The sequence below is a fragment of the Oculina patagonica genome, chromosome 4 (assembly GCF_052425735.1).
Source record: "Oculina patagonica isolate OP01 chromosome 4, crgOcupat, whole genome shotgun sequence".
NCBI lineage: Eukaryota > Metazoa > Cnidaria > Anthozoa > Scleractinia > Oculinidae > Oculina > Oculina patagonica.
In genome coordinates this window covers 7,524,652-7,545,508 of record NC_135761.1, presented here as the reverse complement: position 1 = coordinate 7,545,508, position 20,857 = coordinate 7,524,652, and the positions used below count along the sequence as shown (strand labels likewise).

At 39.2% G+C, this 20,857-nt stretch overlaps 1 protein-coding gene across 1 annotated transcript; it reads right to left on the bottom strand.

Moving 5' to 3' along the window:
- Positions 1-7,942: 7,942 nt before the first annotated feature.
- On the bottom strand, positions 7,943-20,725 carry LOC144649340 (DBH-like monooxygenase protein 1). Its single transcript, XM_078508828.1, has 14 exons — positions 20,331-20,725; positions 18,450-18,599; positions 18,182-18,358; positions 17,302-17,385; positions 16,823-17,008; positions 15,940-16,042; positions 15,702-15,868; positions 14,696-14,768; positions 14,254-14,339; positions 13,476-13,514; positions 12,154-12,207; positions 11,446-11,570; positions 11,080-11,197; positions 7,943-9,983 (listed from the first exon to the last, which is right to left on the bottom strand). Exons 1-14 carry the CDS (start codon positions 20,604-20,606, stop codon positions 9,825-9,827), a joined length of 1,797 nt encoding a protein of 598 aa, XP_078364954.1. The 5' UTR covers positions 20,607-20,725; the 3' UTR covers positions 7,943-9,824.
- Between the last annotated feature and the right edge of the window lie 132 nt (positions 20,726-20,857).

Here is a 20,857-nt window from a genome sequence, read left to right as displayed (position 1 = left end):
TTCAGTGATACATAACATGGCCGCACTTAGTAAATACGACAAACGGTTAATACTGCAAACCGAGTCCTAACTAACAATGAGTTTGTTATAAATGTGACCCTCCACGGGAAAACAGGGACAAAGGTGAAAGCACGCTCACAACACGCTTCCACTTTAAAACAAAATATTTCGATTTTAGCACGCTATAAGCGTGTTCAGAAACTTGCCTCATTACTGATTTTTTGTTTCACAGGACACACTAACACAATAAAGCGTGCGCAGCAGAACAAAGAAACGTGCAAAGCTAAAAAACAAAAGCTGCTAAGTACGCTAAAAAAGCTGCTAAGTACGCGAAAAAGCACACAAAGCATGACCAAGGCAAAAATAATTGAAATAATTCTCAACCGATTTTGTCAACTCTACATTGGACTCGTGAAATAAAGCAACAGAGTGATGTAAACGTCTTTGTGAAATGGTTTATTGAGCTAGCCGATAATGTTTTTTGTGTTTGCTAAATTTTCGGTGGTTTCGAAGTTTGTTCCTCGGTTGGCTCAACAGAATCCCATCTTTTCAACCGCTTCAAACAAATCCTTTTCTAACAGCAGAAACTGGGCTGGCAAATAAACGTGGCCAAGAAGACTTTATGACGCTCACTCTCGTCCGAATTTCTCACCAGCAAAAGGACCGCATTGGCCAGCAGCTATCCTGGGAAAAAAAAAAGTTTTCATGCACGGAAAGCGAAACATCAGTGCGCGATGGAATGTTTTATAACATAGCGCGTGCAAGCCCTTATCAATTAAATTTGCCGCGATCGGCGAATAAAATCGCCTCGTGTGTCGCGGGCTTAAGCTTACATGTTTACGGCCCCACGGCTGTCATCAAGACTACTAAGTATTTTATTCATTGCTGAAACTGAAACGAAAGTGAGCTGAGAGTCTAACAAGTTAATTGATGTATGAAAGGACAAGACCAAGACTGAAAGGTACCAACTTTACTGAAGTGTTGAGCCTAATTTTATGTTGTACAATGAATGCATTAATCGTGTTAGTTTTCGTGTCTTCCCGTAAATATTTGCTGCTTTTCTTCTTCATTAAGTCACTCTTGTTGTACCTTTTACAAGTATTTTGAAATAACGTTTTCGCATCAATCCTTTTGTTTTGCGTTGTTGAGTTAACTGTGGGCGGCCTTTTTGCAGTTTTGTGGTTTCAGGGAAGGCACTACCGATTACTGTACTTCTTGCTTATAAAGTTTGCCAAATTCGCTCTTTTCAGCTAACTTTGGAGTAGCTTTGTTATAAAAGAATTGGAACATGAAATCCCGCTTTTTATATGTTGTGAAGACGTGAACTAAGGCTTTGAACATGAAATCCTGCTTTTTATTTGTTATGAAGACGCGAACTAAAGCCTTTGAACATGAAATCCCGCTTACCTTTTAATTTGTTATGAAGAAGCTAAGTAAAGCATTGAACATAAAATCAAATCCCGCTTTTTATTTGTTGCGAAGACGTGAACTAAAAGCTTTGAACATGAAATCCCGCTTCACATTTTATTTGTTATGAAGAAGCGAACCGAAAGCATTGAACATTAAATCCCGCTTTTTATTTGTTGTGAAGACGCGAACTAAAGCTTTGAATATGAAATCCCGCTTTTTATTTGTTGCGAAGACGCGAACTAAAGCTTGGAATATGAAATCCCGCTTTTTATTTGTTGTGAAGACGCGAACTAAAACCTTTGAACATGAAATCCCACTTCACTTTTTATTTGTTATGAAGAAGCGAACCGAAAGCATTGAACATTAAATCCCGCTTTTTATTTGTTGTGAAGACGCGAACTAAAGCTTTGAATATGAAATCCCGCTTTTTATTTAATTTGTTGCGAAGACGCGAACTAAAGCTTGGAATATGAAATCCCGCTTTTTATTTGTTGCGAAGACGCGAACTAAAGCTTGGAATATGAAATCCCGCTTTTTATTTGTTGTGAAGACGCGAACTAACGCTTTGAATATGAAATCCCGCTTAACTCTTTATTTGTTGTGAAGACGCGAACTAAAGTTTTGAACATGAAATCCCGCTTAACTTTTTATTTGTTATGAAGAAGCGAACTAAAGCATTGAACATAAAATCTTGCATTTTATTTGTTGTGAAGACACGAACTAAAGCTTTGAATATGAGATCCTGCTTTTTATTTATTGCGAAGACGCGAACTAAAGCTTGGAATATGAAATCCCGATTTTTATTTGTTGCGAAGACGCGAACTAAAGCTTGGAATATGAAATCCCGCTTAACTCTTTATTTGTTGTGAAGACGCGAACTAAAGCCTTTGAACATGAAATCCCGCTTAACTTTTTATTTGTTATGAAGAAGCGAAGTAAAGCATTGAACATAAATTCCCGCTTTTTATTTGTTTTGAAGACTGACGCGAACTAAAGCTTTGAACATGAAATCCCGCTTTTTATTTGTTGTGAAGACGCGAACTAAGGCTTTGAACATAAAAATCCTGCTTTTTATTTGTTGTGAAGACGCGAACTAAAGCTCTGAACATGAAATCCCGCTTTTTATTTGTTATGAAGACGCGAACTAAAGCCTTTGAACATGAAATCCCGCTTAACTTTTTATTTATTAAAACTGCTGGAGCGATCTGTGGTCATAGCTTAAAATGTAAAAAAATGGTTTAAACAGATCTAAAAATATAAAAGGATACTCTAAATTTTCGATCGCCTTCTGCGGTCTTCTTCAGAGAATGATGAATTTTGCAAGGTTCGCAGAATTCTAATAAGTTGCATTGACGTTATTGTTCGTTGCCCCCCTGGGGAGCAACTAGCGATGCGTAAACCCTTGGGAAGGGCGCTCTTTCGTTTATAGTGTTTTTGTCGAGGAAAGAATGTAAAGACTCCAGAAACAGTCTTTTGTTCTTGCTGCTTACACCTGTTTTAAGAATTTCGGCGTAACTTGGATGTATGTCGTGGCCGATTTCTGCATGTTGTTTAATCGTGGAGTTGATATTTCCGTTTGTTCCGGGCTTGTGTTCGGCTCCTCGCGATTTCCAGCTTCTTTTGTTTTCCCCAACGTATGCAAATGAGCATGTCCTGCAAGTCACTTTGTATACAATTCCTTTCAACCGCTCTTTATTCGGTCGGTCCTTGGGCTTTTTGAAGATATTTCCTAACGTTCGTACTGGTTTGAACGCTGTCTTGATGTTTTCGCGGTTCAAAATCCGTCGAACGCGCTCCGACACTCCTTTCACATACGGGATGGACGTGTATGCCTTCGGATTCTCCTGGGTTCTTGGTTGCGTGTTTGTGAAGACGCGAACTAAAGTTTTGAACATGAAATCCCGCTTAACTTTTTATTTGTTATGAAGAAGCGAACTAAAGCATTGAACATAAAATCCCGTTTTTTTTTTGTTGTTGTGAAGACGCGAACTAAAGCTTTGAATATGAAATCCCGCTTTTTATTTGTTGTGATCGATTGTCAAGACGCGAACTAAAGCTTTGAATATGAAATCCCGCTTTTTATTTGTTGCGAAGACGCGAACTAAAGCATTGAACGGGAAATCCCGCTTAACTTTGATTCGTTGTGAAGATGCCACAGGGGGCCCAGACAAACTGTTTGTGTATGGACTGTGCACATTTACATTTTTATAGAGAATGTATGGAATTTACCGAATGGTTTGTAGAATTGCGTACAATGGTGCAAAACATTAACAAATTTGTGCTGAATAAATGTTAAATTTCCTACCTTTTGTGTAGTGTCGTTCTTTTGGCTCGAAATGGCGAATTTGAGTCGATTGAAGGGTATTTTGCTTTCGCTGTTTACTATACATCTAATTATATGGAAAGGGTGGAAACTCCAACAGCTCCAAAGTAGAACACTTCCAGCGCCGAGCCGATTTTCGATCTGATAATCCCATCGCACAGCTTTCAAACCACGCACCAGAAAAGAGGAAGGCTTGACGAATCTTCACGTATCATTTGATCGAAAATTTATCCAAACGGTCCGGAACAAGCCCTCAAACGAAAACGGGTATCCAAAAATTTAAAGCCGTCCGAATGCGTAGCACCAATTTGTGGTGCCGAAGGGAAACGCTATTCCCCAACCTCTTTGTGATTGGATACAATTGATCAATGGTCGTTAGAGATTTTGTCTCGTGGATAGGGAGGCAAAGGCAAAGCCAATACTCAATAGTATAGGGAGTGACGTCAATAGTGCGACACAACCTTAGGACCCTCGCGCAAATGGCAATTACTATGGTGATGCCGGAAGCGATGCAGTATCATAATAAATATGCGTCGTTGTAACTTGTATGCGTCGAAGTAAAAGGAGTGCGCCTATTTACTTCCAAATACACTCTTCCCGAAACACCGCTCCCACAAACAATGAAAACCTTTTTCCCTTGCTTTAGCAGTCAACTGTTGATAGCCTTCACCACAAAAGATTTCCCTGTTCCTCCCTCTCCAGTTACAAGAATATTGTGCCCAGCTTCGGCTATGTGTAGGATTTCAGATTGTTCAGAAGTTAAGGTTTCGAACCTAGAAAATGAGGACTATATATTTCGGTGATTGCAGCCATAAATGTTTAAAACATCAAAAACAGAAAGAAAAATAAAGGAACTCAAACACGAGTACCTTGCCATATTCGTATGTCGCGAAAAAATCCCACTTTTCCGCAAACTCGCGATCGCCTACATTTTCTGCGCTACGAAAGTCGTGATGGAACTTCGCGGGGTTTTCCCATACAGCTGGACCTTAACAAAAGAATAGCAAATCACAACAACGGTTTTGCACGAGAGTTTCACATGTGGGTGTATTGTTTTGCAATCTCTGTAAAACAACTAGGTGAGATGACTAAAGCCTGATATTTTTTAGGGCTGTAAAATATTTTTTTCTTTGAAAAATGAGCGCTGACTTTTATTTGAAGCTAGCTAGCTTTAAAAATGAACTCATACCGACTAGATGTAGGTACTTACTCGTTTCTTAAGTCAGTATGAATATTTCATAATTACTTCGCCACACTGACAAGTTACAACGACGCATATTTAAATGTTAATGCGTCGCTTTCGGCATCGCCGTCATAATTGCCATATTTTGCGCGAGGGTCCTAAGGTTGTGTCGCACTATTGACGTCACTCCCTATACTATTGAGTATTGGTTTTGCCTTTGCCTCCCTATCCACGAAACAAAATCTTGAACGACCATTGTTCAATTGTATCCAATCACAAAGAAGCTGGGGAATAGCGTTTCCCTTCGGCACCACAAATTGGTGCTACGCATTCGGACGGCTTTAAATTTTTGGATACCCGTTTTCGTTTGAGGGCTTGTTCCGGACCGTTTGGATAAATTTTCGATCAAATGATACGAGAAGATTCGTCAAGCCTTCCTATTTTCTGGTGCGTAGTTTGAAAGCTGTGCGATGGGATTATCAGGTCGAAAATCGGCTAGGCGCTGGAAGTGTTCTACTTTGAGCTGTTGGAGTTTCCACCCTTTCCATATAATTAGATGTATAGTAAGCAGCGAAAGCAAAATACCCTTCAATCGACTCAAATTCGCCATTTCGAGCCAAAAGAACGACACTACACAAAAGGTAGGAACTTAACACTTTATTCAGCACAAATTTGTTAATGTTTTGCACCATTGTACGCAATTTTACAAACCATTCGGTAAATTCCATACATTCTCTATAAAAATGTAAATGTGCACAGTCCATACACAAACAGTTTGTCTGGGTCCCCTGTGAAGATGCGAACTAAGGCATTGCACATGAAATCTCGCTTAACTTTTATTTCAGTTGTGAAGACGCGAACTAAAGCTTTAAAAATGAAATCGCACTAAACTCTTTATTCATATTTGTGAAGACGCGAAACAACGCTATGGACATCAAATGCCGATGGCATACTTGTCAGCCACAAGGCAGCTTTTACTTTTGATTGCAACATTTGCCCTACTAGCCACCCGAGAGAAACTATTTGCACCGAACAAACTATACAAGTACTACCTCCCCTGGGTAAAATTTGTTTACCCTTAGGTCTTGCCGATCGTTCAAATCTCACGCTCGTATGGTAATAATACTTTCAAAAACTCCCGCGAGTATTTAGAAGCTGTTACCGCCGTTGTTCAAAAATGGCCATGCAGGGGCCTTTTCAGGTCGTAAAACAAAGCCTATTTTTATTGAAGTTGAGCCACTTTCCTTGATACGAGGAGTCGTGATAGGCCTGTCAATTTTTTGAAACATCATTACAAACATTCCCAAGATGCCTTGTGCAGCTCGCAATAATAATCTTCTCGAAATAATCTTGCCTGACACTCAAGTACGTAATATATTTTATATTTTAGGGGCTCAGAAAAATAAAAATATATATAGTTTTGAAAGTAGATTGGTGTTGGCTTGTTCCCAACAATCTACCCAAGAGTTCCTTTGTTCCCTGAAAATAATTTAAAAATCTCCCCCGTTCCCTGAAAATAAATGCTCCAGTTCCCTTGTTCCCTAAAACCCCTGGGAGGGGCTCGACAATATACCTCGAAATGAAGGACTATGCAACTTCTGCAACTGCAACAAAATTGAAGATGAAACTCACTTTTTGTTAGATTGCCCAGCTTATTTTCAGGTACGAGACATATTCTTCTCTAAAATAGAATCCAAACTCCCATTACTACGACTACCGAAACACTAATATCACATCTTATGAATTCCACTGACTACTTTGTAATCATTCAGCTAATTTCATTTATCTCGGCATGCTTTGAATTGAGAGACAATCTCGTTACAATGATCACCACTTCGAACAGCTAAAATGAACAATTTCTGTTAGTTATTCGTTTATGTTTAATCTTATTTATTTATTTATTTTTGTTATGTTATTTTCTTCTTTACTAGATCTTAGTTAATGAAATAATATGTAATTACATTTAAGTAGCTTTTAAGTAGCTACCAAATTCCTATGTAGTCAACAAATAAAGCTTGTTGCTGCCCGGTGGGCTACTCAAAAGCGTTTTGTACGGGGAGGCTCCGCCCCGAAGTCCAACCCCTTACCCTTTTATATACCATTTTGACAGAAAAGGCACCCCTTTCGTATACCTTTTACTGAAAAAGGTACCCCTTTTATATATCGAAAAGACAGGACAAATGCCTAAAACAGGAAGTCTTGATGCCATTTTTATGTAGCGCTTAATAAATTTGAATGATACCTCCATAAGGTGCGTCTGTTCGAAATATTTTAATTAAAGGCCTTTTAAAATAACTAAATGAGCGATATCCCTACCCTTTTATATACCTGAAGCATGAAAAAGGTACCCCTTTCGGGCGGAGCCTCTCCGTATAGGCCAATATAGGGAGTGCTCCCCCCCCCCCCTCCCGCGGGTGTTGTTGTTGCTAGTAAATGACGAGGCTTCAAAATTTTATGCTCATGAAGCCCGGGTAAAATACAGGTCCACGCAGATGACCACTTTTCTTTATATATTTTTTATTTCCACGCGTAGAAAACTACCTACAAAAACAATATTAACTTGCTAGACAATACACTTCTTACAAAATCCTTAAAGTACACTATATCTACGGTTTGGAAAGCTGCTTGATGTTACGTCTCGATGTAGTCGAGTATTAGCTCGCACAGAATAGCTTGGCTACCTGCGAGCTACTAGGATCTGAAAACAATCTTGTATTAATAAAAAAATATTTACTGTTTTTGCCGTTACACTTTCTACAGTACGTTTGCAGCACACCACTTACAATATGCTTGATGATCCTACTTTCGTGTAGTTTAGGCAACGTTAACATTTCCAAAGTTTTAACACTATACCGACTGAAATACATTGTTACGTGCAACATAAATTGATACATTGGTACTACTTATTAATCGAGTTTGAAGCCATAAAACTTGGAAACTGCTTAACAGTTCGTGCAGCGCAGCTAAGACGCTTTCAGCTCATGTGCTCACAAATCTGTCGAATGACTGTATGCTCTCCAGTGCTCAATGTTAAAACAACTTGGCGATGGCCCTTAACCTTAAAAACCTATGCAGCAGCTATGCAGTTGAAACATGTATGAAATTAAAATAATTACCACATATATATTTAATCAAGTCTAGCCTATGGCGTTTCGTTGCGGACAAAATTAAATATCCACATCATAAAATAAGGTAAGGTAAAGTCTTTATTTAATGAGGGTAGCACTAAAATAGCATAAAAACACTAACAAACCAGTGGCCCTCAATAATTATTTACAATAAAATATAAAAATACTCAGAACAATACGAATATTAAAACTATGGATAAACTATGAAATATTACGAATAAAAATACAAGAAATACGAGATAAAATATTAAAAAGGTAAAAAGAGTAAAAGTGTAACTAAATTACAGAATAAAATGATTTAAAAACTGCTGTTCTTTAAAAATTCTCTTCCAAAGAGAGTTCCTAAAAGCTTTAATTGTTGACAATTTTCGCATAGATAGGGGTAGGCTGTTCCATTCTTTACAAGCAGTCACGGTAAAAGTTCTGCCACCTTCAGTTAATCGTTTTATAACTGGATGAACAATATTAAAGTTGGCATATCTTGTATTTCGTGAATGAGTCTCGCTAGTAAGCTTAAGTAAGCTTTTCAGATAGATGGGTACATGCCCCTGTAAACGCTTGTATATAATACAGCACTTAGTTAGTTTAGCCTGTTCGGTAAATGGTATCCAGTTAAGTCTATTAAACAGTTTGACAGAGTTCGCTTGGCGATCAGCATCTAGAATTACTCTTGCAGCCCTCTTCTGCAGTTTTAGAACACGTGTGAGGGTATGTTTATCACAGCTGGTCCAAACCACGCTCACGTAATCAATAATCGGTCTAATCATGGTGTTATAGTAAAGTAGTCTATGTTTTAGAGGTAAGTAGCATTTGATCCTCTTTAAAATTCCTATCCGCTGCGAAAGTTTTATACATATTTTGTCCACATGAGGGATAAATGTTAGTTCATGGTCGATCTCTAGACCCAAAAGCTTTGCACATTGGACATTCTTTGGTGCGCGCAAACGCAAAATATTTTTGTGGAAGCAAAAATGATGCTTCTAGAAACATTTCGAGACATTTTTTGCTTCTCGAAAACAAAAATTGCTTCCGCAACAAATTTTGAGTGTACACGACAAGGAAACATTTTCTAGGGAGACAATGTTACCTCGTTTGCGGGGAGGGGAAGGTTGACGCAATACATCGTAATATTGCTATTTAGATATCGCTTTTAGTACACAAGAAGATTTTTCATCCTTAGTTTCACAGTTAGATACAGATCGAAGCGGCAGGCACGTGAGAATTTGACAAATGCGAAGTCGAAAACACAACTTTTGTTCAAAAAGGAATAAATGAGTCCACTTGGTAAATATTAAGTCGAGAGAATAGACACATGTTACGTTACAATAAACTCGACTTTTGTTTTGACAAAAAAAAGATGTTTTACACACCAAAATCATACTTTTGATTTCGAAACTTTTTAAGGCTGCCTTCGTTTTGACTTGTCTATGTATCTAACTGTAAAACTAAGGATGAAAAATCTTCTTGTGTACTAAAAGCGATTTCTAAATAGCAATATTACGATGTATTGCGTCAACCTTCCCCTCCCCGCAAACGAGGTAACATTGTCTCCCTAGAAAATGTTTCCTTGTCGTGTACACTCAAAATTTGTTGCGGAAGCAATTTTTGTTTTCGAGAAGCAAAAAATGTCTCGAAATGTTTCTAGAAGCATCATTTTTGCTTCCACAAAAAATATTTTGCGTTTGCGCGCATCAAAGAAAACTTTTTGGAAACAATGTTTCCGCGTTTGTGAAATTTTCTCAAAATGCGCCATCTGTGACCTGGTTCCTATGACGTCATATCAGTAAAGGCAGGAGAAGACCAACATAAACACCACTGTCACAAATACAAAGCTGCGTGACGCCAGTTTGTCACAGGAACTTGTTATCTCTTCACACTCCGACTCTTTCTTCAACGGAGAATTAATGACTGGCTTGGAAACCAATTTCTTCCCTAGACCCTGTGAAAGACAAAGAAAGAATTTAGGAGAGAATTTTGAGAAGAATTTATCTTGAGACTTGGCTCCTATAAGAGGAGAATTGACAAAACTCAGGAAACGAGATGTTTCCAGTAGCGTTATTTTTTTTAAAGCGTTTTCGCTTGTCTTCGCGGCCGCTATATTGGTGTTGATTCCCAGACAAAACATTCCTCTTCTTTGGGAAATGAGTTCGATCGTATTTCAACGCAAACATTTCCTATTTATTGTTTGGAAAAATCAATATGGCTGCCGTGAAACGTTATATACCCGCACAAATTAAATAAAACGCGCGCAGTAATCGCTGCCCTATTTCCCTATTTGACTGACGAATGTAGAAAACGTTTCCATAGATTGATGACAACTAAATGTATCCGTAGGTCACAAGTAGCAGTCAAAGTTTATCAAATATTGTTTTGACAGTCAAAAGAAGCGTCTTTCTCGAAATGTTGACTGCGATTTTATTTTCTAAATAACCAAGGGAATTGTCGCCGGTTGTCAAGCTAGTATCACTATCTCGTCCCCAGGCAAAGCTGCATCTCGCGGGTAAAAAAGGGTGCGTGGGGCTTGGTGGTTAGGCAGCAAAACGTGGAGCGTGTTCTCTTCGCAAGTAAAAAAAAACGATTTAAGTCTCCATGCGCCATGTGCTCCAGCCAGAGAAGGACAAGGTAGCCATTTTTTCAGCATAACTTTGATTCGATATCGTTAAAGGGACTATGTCACGAATTTTACCAGATTATTGAAACCTAGAAATAATAGTCCATTTTTATTAAAAATTGCTATATTAGAGCACTGAAACTGTTAACTAGCATTATTGGCTGCGTATTGCGCGGGTGGAAACGGATTGAAATTTGAAAACCTTAGGCAAACGTTTTCAAAATGTTTCCGTGCGTCTTCAAAAAATCGATATTTATAGCCGTAGCTTGATTTCTATCCACAAATTAAGGTTATATCTTCCTTTAGATGGTCAAATATATTGTTTTTTATGGGTTAGGTTGCCTTCCACTAATTTCAGAACAGCTTAGACCAAAAATCTGCCAAATCTCCGTGACATAGTCCCTTTTAAATACTAACTGCTCACCGGTAATGGTTTGCTATTGCGGCCGCTGCAATATGCGTTAATCTGGTCTGTGTCTTGATAAATTTTACGTAGTTCAGACGTCATCTTATCGGTCCACTTAAACCCTGCAGGGTCTGGGCTAAGAATGAAAGCAGAACAGTAACTTCCAAAGTTGTTAAATTAAGGTTGTTAAATGAAATACAATGACGCGCAAATCTAAGAGACCGGCCCACTCTACTTTTTAAGCGATGGCATAAGTAATCCAGTAAGTAACAAGCCCACATTCACGCTGACCCCCTCCCCACACCACCCTCTACCCCCTGGGGGAGGGGTGATTGCTCAAATTACATAACTAGTAATATAAACTGTCGTTTGACACAAACTCACTTGACATATTTGTCGTAAAACTTATTAATGGCAGGCCTCTGATTTGACCAGCATCTTGTTAAATTCACTTTCGGGTAGTAGTAAAGGTAAGAAAGGCACATCTCGTCATTTGTACCCAGGCCACCCTAATAAAAAAAAAAAAGAGAGACGCAGTTACGTTGTAGAACTCTTTATCTAAAGAACTCAAACTGTGACATGTTTGAAGAACAATTTACCATTTTAGACATGCTTTTAAAGTTAAAGCTCTTAGAGATCTTTCTTAGCAGGACGTCCGTCTTGAATTCGCAGCAAAACAACAAGTGAAGGCAAGGCGTTTTGACATTGTAGAAAAGCTAATTTTTTATTTATTGCTTTGTGCGCCCTTGGGAGTCAACAGAGTGACGTTAAAATTAAATTTACTTATAGAAGGATATCTCAACGCAAAATACGAAAGCTCAAAGTGTCGCACATGTCATATTTGAAGTTTTATGGCAGACGTGAAAATTCAGTAGTGAATAATAAAGAAAATAGAATTTTCATTTTCAGTAGCGGGGTCTTACAAATCACTTACTTACTGGCCCCATGGAAAATAGTGAGATTGTTTCTCCTCGATCATCGATGTTCACTGAGCGGCTTGGAGAAACAAAACTCACAGTTTCATGTCTGTAGTACTAAATGTATTGATACAATTAATTGTTCGAGGAAGGAGAAGGTCACAACTCAACATACTCTAATCATGTTCTCATCTGAGCGATAGTCGCAGACTGTTATTAAGGAATCTCCCTGAAAAAAAGGAAAAAATACTGTTCACTTCACAATCAAGTTAACTAAGACTCCGTGGTTGACGTTTGCTCAAAGAAAACGAGAAAACGAGGGCAAGAAGTTTTATGTTATTTTAAAGCCAAAAAATCAAGAAGAATTTTTCTTTCAAGAACAACGCGCACGCGATCGAGTTCTATCGACCGTTGGCATAACCCAGCTACCGTCTATTGGCAAATTGCGCAATCTGATTGGCTACACAGGTGCCGTCTATTTAACAGTTATTCCACGAGCGCCCGTTGGATATAAGATGGGAGATAGCCAACGAGGCGCGTAGCGCCGAGTTGGCTATAACGATCTCATATCCAACAAGCGCGAGTAGAATAATTGTTAAATAGACGGCACCTGTGTAGCCAATCAGATTGCGCGTTTTATGCGTTTTGGATCTGTAGCACGCTCTGTAAATTACTAATTAACAACAGACTACGAGACCGAGGTTTCTATGAGCGCACAGTTCTTGAGACGCAGAAATGTAGGCTTGATTTTGGACACGAAGCAGAAAGCTTGCCAGGGAAACCTTTGACACTCAGTGCAGCTTTGTCCATTCAAATTGGGTTTAAGGCATAAGGGGAGACATCTCGAGGAGAAATTAAATAAAAATGCGTTTGCTCCCATGAAAATTAACCAGGGTTGAAACGTGTAACTCCCTATGATTCGTTTTGTACAAAGCATTTGTACATTCGTTTCCATATGGAAAATCACGAGAAAAAAGTAACCAATCAAAATTGGAATATTTGGATTAAATTCACAGCGCGCGCTAGCTCGCGCTCGATGGAAGTTTGGTTAAATTTCGATAAATTCTCCTGTATTATCGTCGTTAAGTAGTCCGGAGAACTCCTCTTGGATACCATGTTTTATTCATTAAAATGGATTTCTTTAGTTTCTGTAAGAAATGTACGGCGCTCAGGTCGGAATTCAAGTAACTAAAAAGGGTTTTGCGTGTGTAAAGTATTTGCGTACGAGGTCTTCGTGTTTCCAATATGTTACTTGGCACAACTGAATATTCAAGCGCTGTAAACGCGCCTTACACGTTTAACCCTTATGAGTTTCTGATATAGCGTATGGCAGTATTCTCTGCTTCATTTTCCTGGGTAGTACCATCGTGTGCCGCAACCGACCTTATGGTTTGGACGATCATGACAGCTAGCACAGCTACTAGTAAAAAAACAAACAAACAGGATACACAAAATAAAAGTCCAATTTTTTTACTATCTTCCGTGACGCTTTCTTACCGGCATAACCGTTATTTCCTTGCTGGGAATCTGGAACTCCTTTGATTGAAAAGAAAAGAAGAACATGAATCGCATAGTTAAATTAACGCAAGTGAAACAGTGAAAACCACAGTGAAATAAACGCTAATGTCACAGTGAAATGAACAGCAATGCTACTGAAGTAATAGAAACACAGGCTACCAGATTTGTCATCAATTTCTTTCGTTTATCATGGGAATATTAGCCAAGTTACAAGCAGTCGACGCTTTCAAGGACCTTTTGCTTACTGTAAAATTGCGGTTATAAGCCCTGGGCTTATACAACTTCGTAAGGGGGTTTGGGTGGGCTTATAAGCGGAAGGGCTTATATCCGAGAGGGCTTATAAGCGGAATAAAAAAAACGTTTCGAAACGAGCCACGGGAGCGTTGATTGAAAAACGTCTTTAAGTTAAAAAAGTCTACTAAAGCAACATTTGGCCCTGTTCAGTACTGTCGTAAGGCAGAGGGGGGTAGGGAGCTTTAACCGGGGGGGGGGCTTATAAGCGGTGGGGGCTTATAACCGGAATTTTACGGTATGTCAGAAAAAATACACGCAAGGCAACACTTCAATCTCCTTAATTTCTCTTCCGCTTGAAGACATTTCCCTCTCACTAATAGTTCTTTCGTCGGTTCTTACACCACTCTGTTTCAAGCTGATGTTCTTGTTTTTGGCGAGAAAACTATCTTGTGATCGTTTTAGCGTTTACAATTAGTCGTTCATTAAAAAAAAATTGATACTAAACTCTAAAAAAGAGACCCACCTGAAAGTTGAAGTCATAGTGATCGTCTCTGATAATTTCTGGAAGCTCGACTCCCTTCCTGACATGCCGAGTACGTGCTGCATGGCCTTAAAAAATGCATGCAAAGGAAAAAAAGTTATATGTTGTTCACGTGATGTATTTCACATTTTACAGCATATATTGTTGTAGAGGAAATAGTCAACTTATCAGAGCGGGAGATATTAGCATTTACCTTAAACGCTCTATAAAGCTCCCGGTGGATTCCTTTCTTCTTTTATATGACGGGGTTGGGGGAGAGAGGTTGGGGGTGGGGTGGTGGTTTTAATAGAGAGGGGAACTTATTGTTTGAGAGGTTTGCTTATTCAAATCATAGAACAGAAAAGAAAAAAAAGTGGACTGTGCTGTTTGGTAGCAAAAACGTCGCACAACTAAATGAGCTAAACTTTGGCTTGCTGCCTCTCACCAGCCAAGTGAGTGTGAAGATTAGCGGCAAATATCCGGATTCCTCCCCCAGGTAATGTTGAACCTTTCAAACCCTGTGTAATGAAATATAATGGTCTTACTACTGCTACTACTACTACTACTACTACTACTACTACTACTACTACTACTACTACTACTACTACTACTACTACTACTACTACTACTACTACTACTACTACTACTACTACTACTACTACTACTACTACTACTACTACTACTACTACTACTACTACTACTACTACTACTACTACTACTACTACTACTACTACTACTACTACTACTACTACTACTACCTAATGGTTTAACGTACCTGTAAAGTTGGTTTTGATACATTTTGTTAGCTGGCGATTACTCTATCGCAATGAAAATGGACCAAGATCAAATATTCTTTACCAATGGCCTGGACGCTTGCATTCAGCATTAAAAGAATATAAAACATGACTGAATGAGATTGCTACGACCAAGTGCCAAAAATCTGAAATTTCGTAGCTCAGAACATTCAATAAATGGGCCGCCTTATCACTTTTAAATGGTAGAGTAGTTTACAAAGCTTATATCGCTGAGCATTTCACATCAAGCACAGTACAACGGGCAAAGACCAGACCACAACACCGGGAACTTTATGCCCTACTCTTAACGATAAGTGCGTGGGTTCTTTTTCGTCCCCTGCTGACCATAACACTAGTACTGAAGATGCTTACGATTTTTCGTCCTTATTCGAGAAGACTAGAATATCTAGCCATTTGCAGATGTTATTGCAAAGGCACCATATTCTCCTCAGTTATTTTAAGACCCTGAGTGTTGGTTCGGTCTGGGACTCGAACCCGAGACCTCCCGCACGGTAGTCCTGCGCTCTACCGACTGGGCTACCCGGTAGGTGGTTAAACTTCTTTCAGGCGCGCGTCGATCGTGGCGGCAACAATCAACTCAGTAACATCATTTTATTCCTTAAATATTTCATAATAAAAGTAAACTCCGAAACAAACCTCAGCCGTGCACTCTTCTACACAGTAGCCCTCCGTCTCCCAGTTAGCTTGATAGGGTGGAATAACCATGGATGTGCTCACACTCCATCCAGCAGATAACATAGCAGCCTGATACTTTCTTAGTTGGCTTGTATAGTGAAAACGAAATCCAGAACTGTCAACGATGCCTGGAAAAAGAACCGTGCAATGTCGGGACAAAAAAGCAGTTAAAAATACTCTTTTTTCGTGCAAAATTTACCTGCTTTTTGTTCATAATTATCATAGTGGATTTCCAAGACTGCAATCTTTGGGCTGTCATGTTCTCCGATAGAAAATCCCACGTGCTCAGGAAAATAGAAGGACTGTGGATCAGGTAAAATGGTTTTATTAGCACGGGAGGGCGACAGAACTTTGTCGGGGGCTGCAGTAGGAGAAACTTGCAATAGCACAAAACGATAGGACTGGGGACGGGTCTGGACACGCGTGGTTGTAACGATGGTGACTGAAGGTCATCTCGTACCTCGAGTCCTCGTTCCTCATTGCGCAAGCTTGACGAAACGAGCGTCTCTCCAAAGTTCCGTTGTAGAATCGCTTTGATTGGTTTAGACAACAATAAAAATGGCTGAAATTAAACACCAAGAGGTTCGTTGAGTCATTCTTTTGAAAGCTAAGCTTGCGCAATTCAACCGGAAGTCAAACTTCCAATCAGAGCCTTTCAGGGTCGCTCGTTTCCCGACCGCTGGTCAATGGGAACGAAGACACTAGGTACGAGTTTCACATCGGTTTAAACGCAAAAATTGACGTCACGTCCGGTTTTTGCCGCCTCGAACTTTTCTAAGAATTTGAATCGAAAGTGTGCAAACTATTGTAAGAAATTGTTATAGAAACAGTGCGCTGAAAGAAAATTTCAAGCTGGGAAACTCAGTGGACATTTATTAACAAAATTCCCATCTATAAGCTGCGTATAAACCTTTAACTGTCAAGGGACGGCGTTAGTTTTTGTATGGAGAATTTTGGCGGAAATTGCACAGGAACTGCGCACGCGCGCAGCGTTAGACCGCTGTGTGGGTATGAGGATGGATGAAGGTTCATTAGTGTGGATGAGACTGCATACACACTGCACAACGTTTTGTAATAGATACCTGTCCTCCAATCGCCCAACCCGCAAAGATAGAATATCCAGCGCATTCCTCCACAGCAGGCGGCATGTCAGGAGAACCCAGGAAACCTTTATAGCTAAGGTTACTCCTCGGGAAATCATCTTTGCACTCATAAAGAATCATATGGTGAACTACTCCTTCATTTCCTTCCTGAATTATAGGATCGATCTGAAATAGGAAACGAAATTAAATAGTTTTTACGAAGTAAAGTTTACCTTTGTGTGAGGGGACTCTCTTACAACCAGAAAACGCGTCCGTTCAGGAGAGGTACCCAGTCATACTATTATATACTACAAAATATAATAACGTAAACAGCAAAATATATTTTAAGAGGAATTAACTCCACAGCTTGGTTGTTTTAGGTATCAAAAAGCAAAGACGTCAAGCAATCCCCTTCTTTCGCTGCTTTTGCAATAACTGAGCGGGAATTGAAATACTGTAACTGAAAGTTAGTCGTTTACCTCAATAATGTCATGTCTTTTCTGCAACTTTGGAAACTCAAACACGTTATACCAGTATGTTGTTCGCTTAGTTGGCAACGCTGTCTATGGGAGAGAAAGAAAGAGAAGAAAGTAGGAGAAGGAGAAGAAGAAGAAGAAGAAGAAGAAGAAGAAGAAGAAGAAGAAGAAGAAGAAGAAGAAGAAGAAAGGAAGAAAGGGAGAGAGAAAAGAAAGAAACAAAGAAACAAAGAAACAAAGAAAGGAAGGAAGAAACAAAGAAACAAAGAAAGGAAGGAAGAAAGAAAGAAAAAAAGAAAGAAAGGAAGAACGAAATAAAGAAAGAGAGAAAGAAAGAAAGAAAGAAAGAACGAAATAAAGAAAGAGAAAAAGAAGGAAAGAAAGAAAGAAAGAAAGAAAGAAAGAAAGAAAGAAAGAAAGAAAGAAAGAACAACAAAAACAAAACAGACAAAAAATGAGAATATAAATTTATCATGGTTTTAGTGAATGAAACAGATTTTTTTTCTTCTCCTTCTAAAGACATTGAGTGTTTCCGACCCTCACCCTTTCCTTGATTCTTAATTTAAGATGCCTCTTGAAGTAACTTCGAAAAACTCTGGATAAGAGAAAAACTATCTTTTGTCAAAAGAGCTTTAATTTTATGTGTTACTTTGTAGAAATAAAGATATTTTCTAGGTGCAAACACATGTTCCATAGTCTTTCCAGTAAAGAGACTTTCTAAAAAACTATTTGGCGTACGTTTGCGTTAAATCAACCTAAAAAGCACACTCAGGTGATTTAACTGTAAAGGAATGTAATGCCAATGGAATGATCACTTGTGCAGTATGTTTGTCTTAATTAAACCAAGAAAACTGGCCGGCTGTTTTTGTCTCAGCAATGTTACCTTGTTGACGGTAAAGTTGAAAGACTTTGTATCATCGGGCAGTTTCGGCACATTAGCAGCACCATTGAGTAGAAATGTACTTCGAGCTCCTTTGCTTTTGGAATCGTGCGGTGGGATATTATTCTCAGAGGAGGGATCTTCTGGATGGAATGCGTAGATGAGTTTGGTCGTTCCCTCCTGTAAAAAAGGGAAAATCAATTAAAATAATAAATATCACACGATTGCTGATGTTTATGATTACCTAAACAGAAAGTAAGCGAACGTTTACCTGAATTGTGTTGTCCTGGGGATCGCAAGTTTCAAACTTTCGTTTAAACTTCATTATAGTTTTCCCGCCATTCTCCACCAGAGATATCAGCTCATAGTCCTGCTGCGAATCTATCTGAGGCATCACGTGACCAACCGCATCATGACGATCCTGAAAACGATGGAATTGCAGATGCTGTAAACTGACAAACGTTTTAACCCTTTCACTGCTAAACGCGCATTCAGACGCTGTTTGGAAGCACGGTCATTGCACCACTTGTAACGTGAGTGGATTTTGGGGATAAGCAGCTGATACAGCTAGGATTGCATTCTGACAGAGCTAATCAAAGAAAAACACGATCCGTTTTTGGTGCAAAATCGGTGCTTAATAAACAGGTCAATACCCCTGTAATTGATCAAGGTCCCCTTTTTCGGTTTTTCCAATAATTACGTCAAAACTTTTTCGGCCAGAAGAAGGAATGTGAGGAGTAGAAAGTAACGAAAATTAAAAAGCCGAAAAAACGGAAGGAAAAGGAGCAAGAAAAAAAATCGGAACGGTTCAGTGAAAAAAGTCCAAATTTTGGCCTATAGGCGCATGCACCAAAGTAAAATATTGTACATCTTTACACGGAATCTTTCATATCAAAATGTTGCTGCAGTGTGAAAAAGTGTTTTTTTAGCAAAGTTTAGGAAAATTCAGGATCATACCACCAAATATTCAATTTAACGGTTAAAAAATCGTGTTATTTGACAAATTCAAGAGTAAAAGGATTCATCATAGAATCTTGCACGTTTCTCAATTGAATTTCTATACAGTTAAAAATGGATGTGAGGTCATTTGGCGTACATACGCACGATTGTCTTGAGCATTTTCAGAAGTCTTTTCATAAGCCACTGGGTCACTATTTGCAAACGAGCAATTTGATTGGATATGCAGATACCCTCTGTCGATCGATTTTAGTGCATCATTGTCAAAACTACTTTACGTTAAAAAACAGTTAAATCGATTGATCTTTCCTAAGAAGACGTCTGGAATATATATCACAGCTAACTGCGCGTTACATGCAGGTGCTAAACAGTTTGGTTGTTAAGATACATGTAGATATATTTTGTTAATTAAGGGTCATTAAGCGCGAGGGCAAAATTGAAAGAATATCAGTCTTGACAGTAACGTTTCCACTCTCAGGTGTCTCAGCGTTTTCTTTTTGTTTTCTTCCCAGCGCCCCACGTCGCCGGCGGACACACAATCACAAATTCCTCGCCATGTTGGCATTAGACAGTCAAATACCCCGCAGGTTAGGGCTCACAGAGCGCCAAATTCGTCATAACATAACGAAGATAACGCCGATGTCTAGTCGCTTCCGTAAGGGCAGTAAGGAAGCCCGTGAAAGGTTTCTCGTAAAAGTTTTCTTCATAGTTAGTAGTCGGTTAGTCTCCTCTACTAGCTATGTCTTCTTCTGACCACGAATCCCACTTAAACGTTTTTCGATATAGGCAATACCGTTACAATAACAGAAGTGGAATCGGCTTGGAATGACTCGGATTACGAAATACATGACGTCTGCAGCCCGCCGTCACAAGAAAACAAAGGATTTCATCTCTTCGATGTCAGGTTCGAACAGCATTGTACTTGAGGAAGTGTTCCATGACGACTAAGTACTGCATAATTTACAGCCACGAATGGAACGAATGATCGATTCGAACGGCAAAAACTGGAGGCTTGCTCGATTAAATAGTGCTCCCGAACCCGACGAACCTCGATGAGTCTCCGGGGATGAATCATCCTCGATCCTGTTGCGTCGTTAACCGCTTTGAGTAGGAAAACTGCATGGTCATTCGAATTACACGCTACCGATAAACGATAAATTAACCCAAGCGTTAAATTTCTAAGGCACATTTTTACCTTAAAGAAAGCTTTTCCATCTTTCACCCAGCCGATCACAATATCAGCTCCTTTCATCTTGCCTTGGCCGCTGGAGATTCCAAACCCGACCCATCCAGTTGTCTGGGCTTCCACAGTAAAATAAATTTCTTTGTTTGCAGTGCTGACATTCCAGTACAGCTTCACTTTTTGGTCTTCATCCAGAGGGGCAAAGAAGGAATGCTGTGATACGAGATCAGCGGAGGACTTTGCCAAACACATAAAGATTAACGAGAGGTATAAAACCAAAGTCTTCATGATTCCTTCTTTTATGCACCGAGTAGCTTAGAATTAAATGCGAATCAAGCTATTTGCTGTTAAGTAGTCAAGTAGCTTTCGCACCCCACACGATCTGTCAAAGGTTTATATCTAGTTCGCTCCCGTGTTGCGTGATGTTATGCCTGATCTGTGACGTATTTAATCTGTGCAGTCTGAAAGAAATCAATTGATCCGCTTTTGTGTTGGTGCTGACGTTAAGTCATGGTTAAGTGCCCAGATGTTAAAAGCTA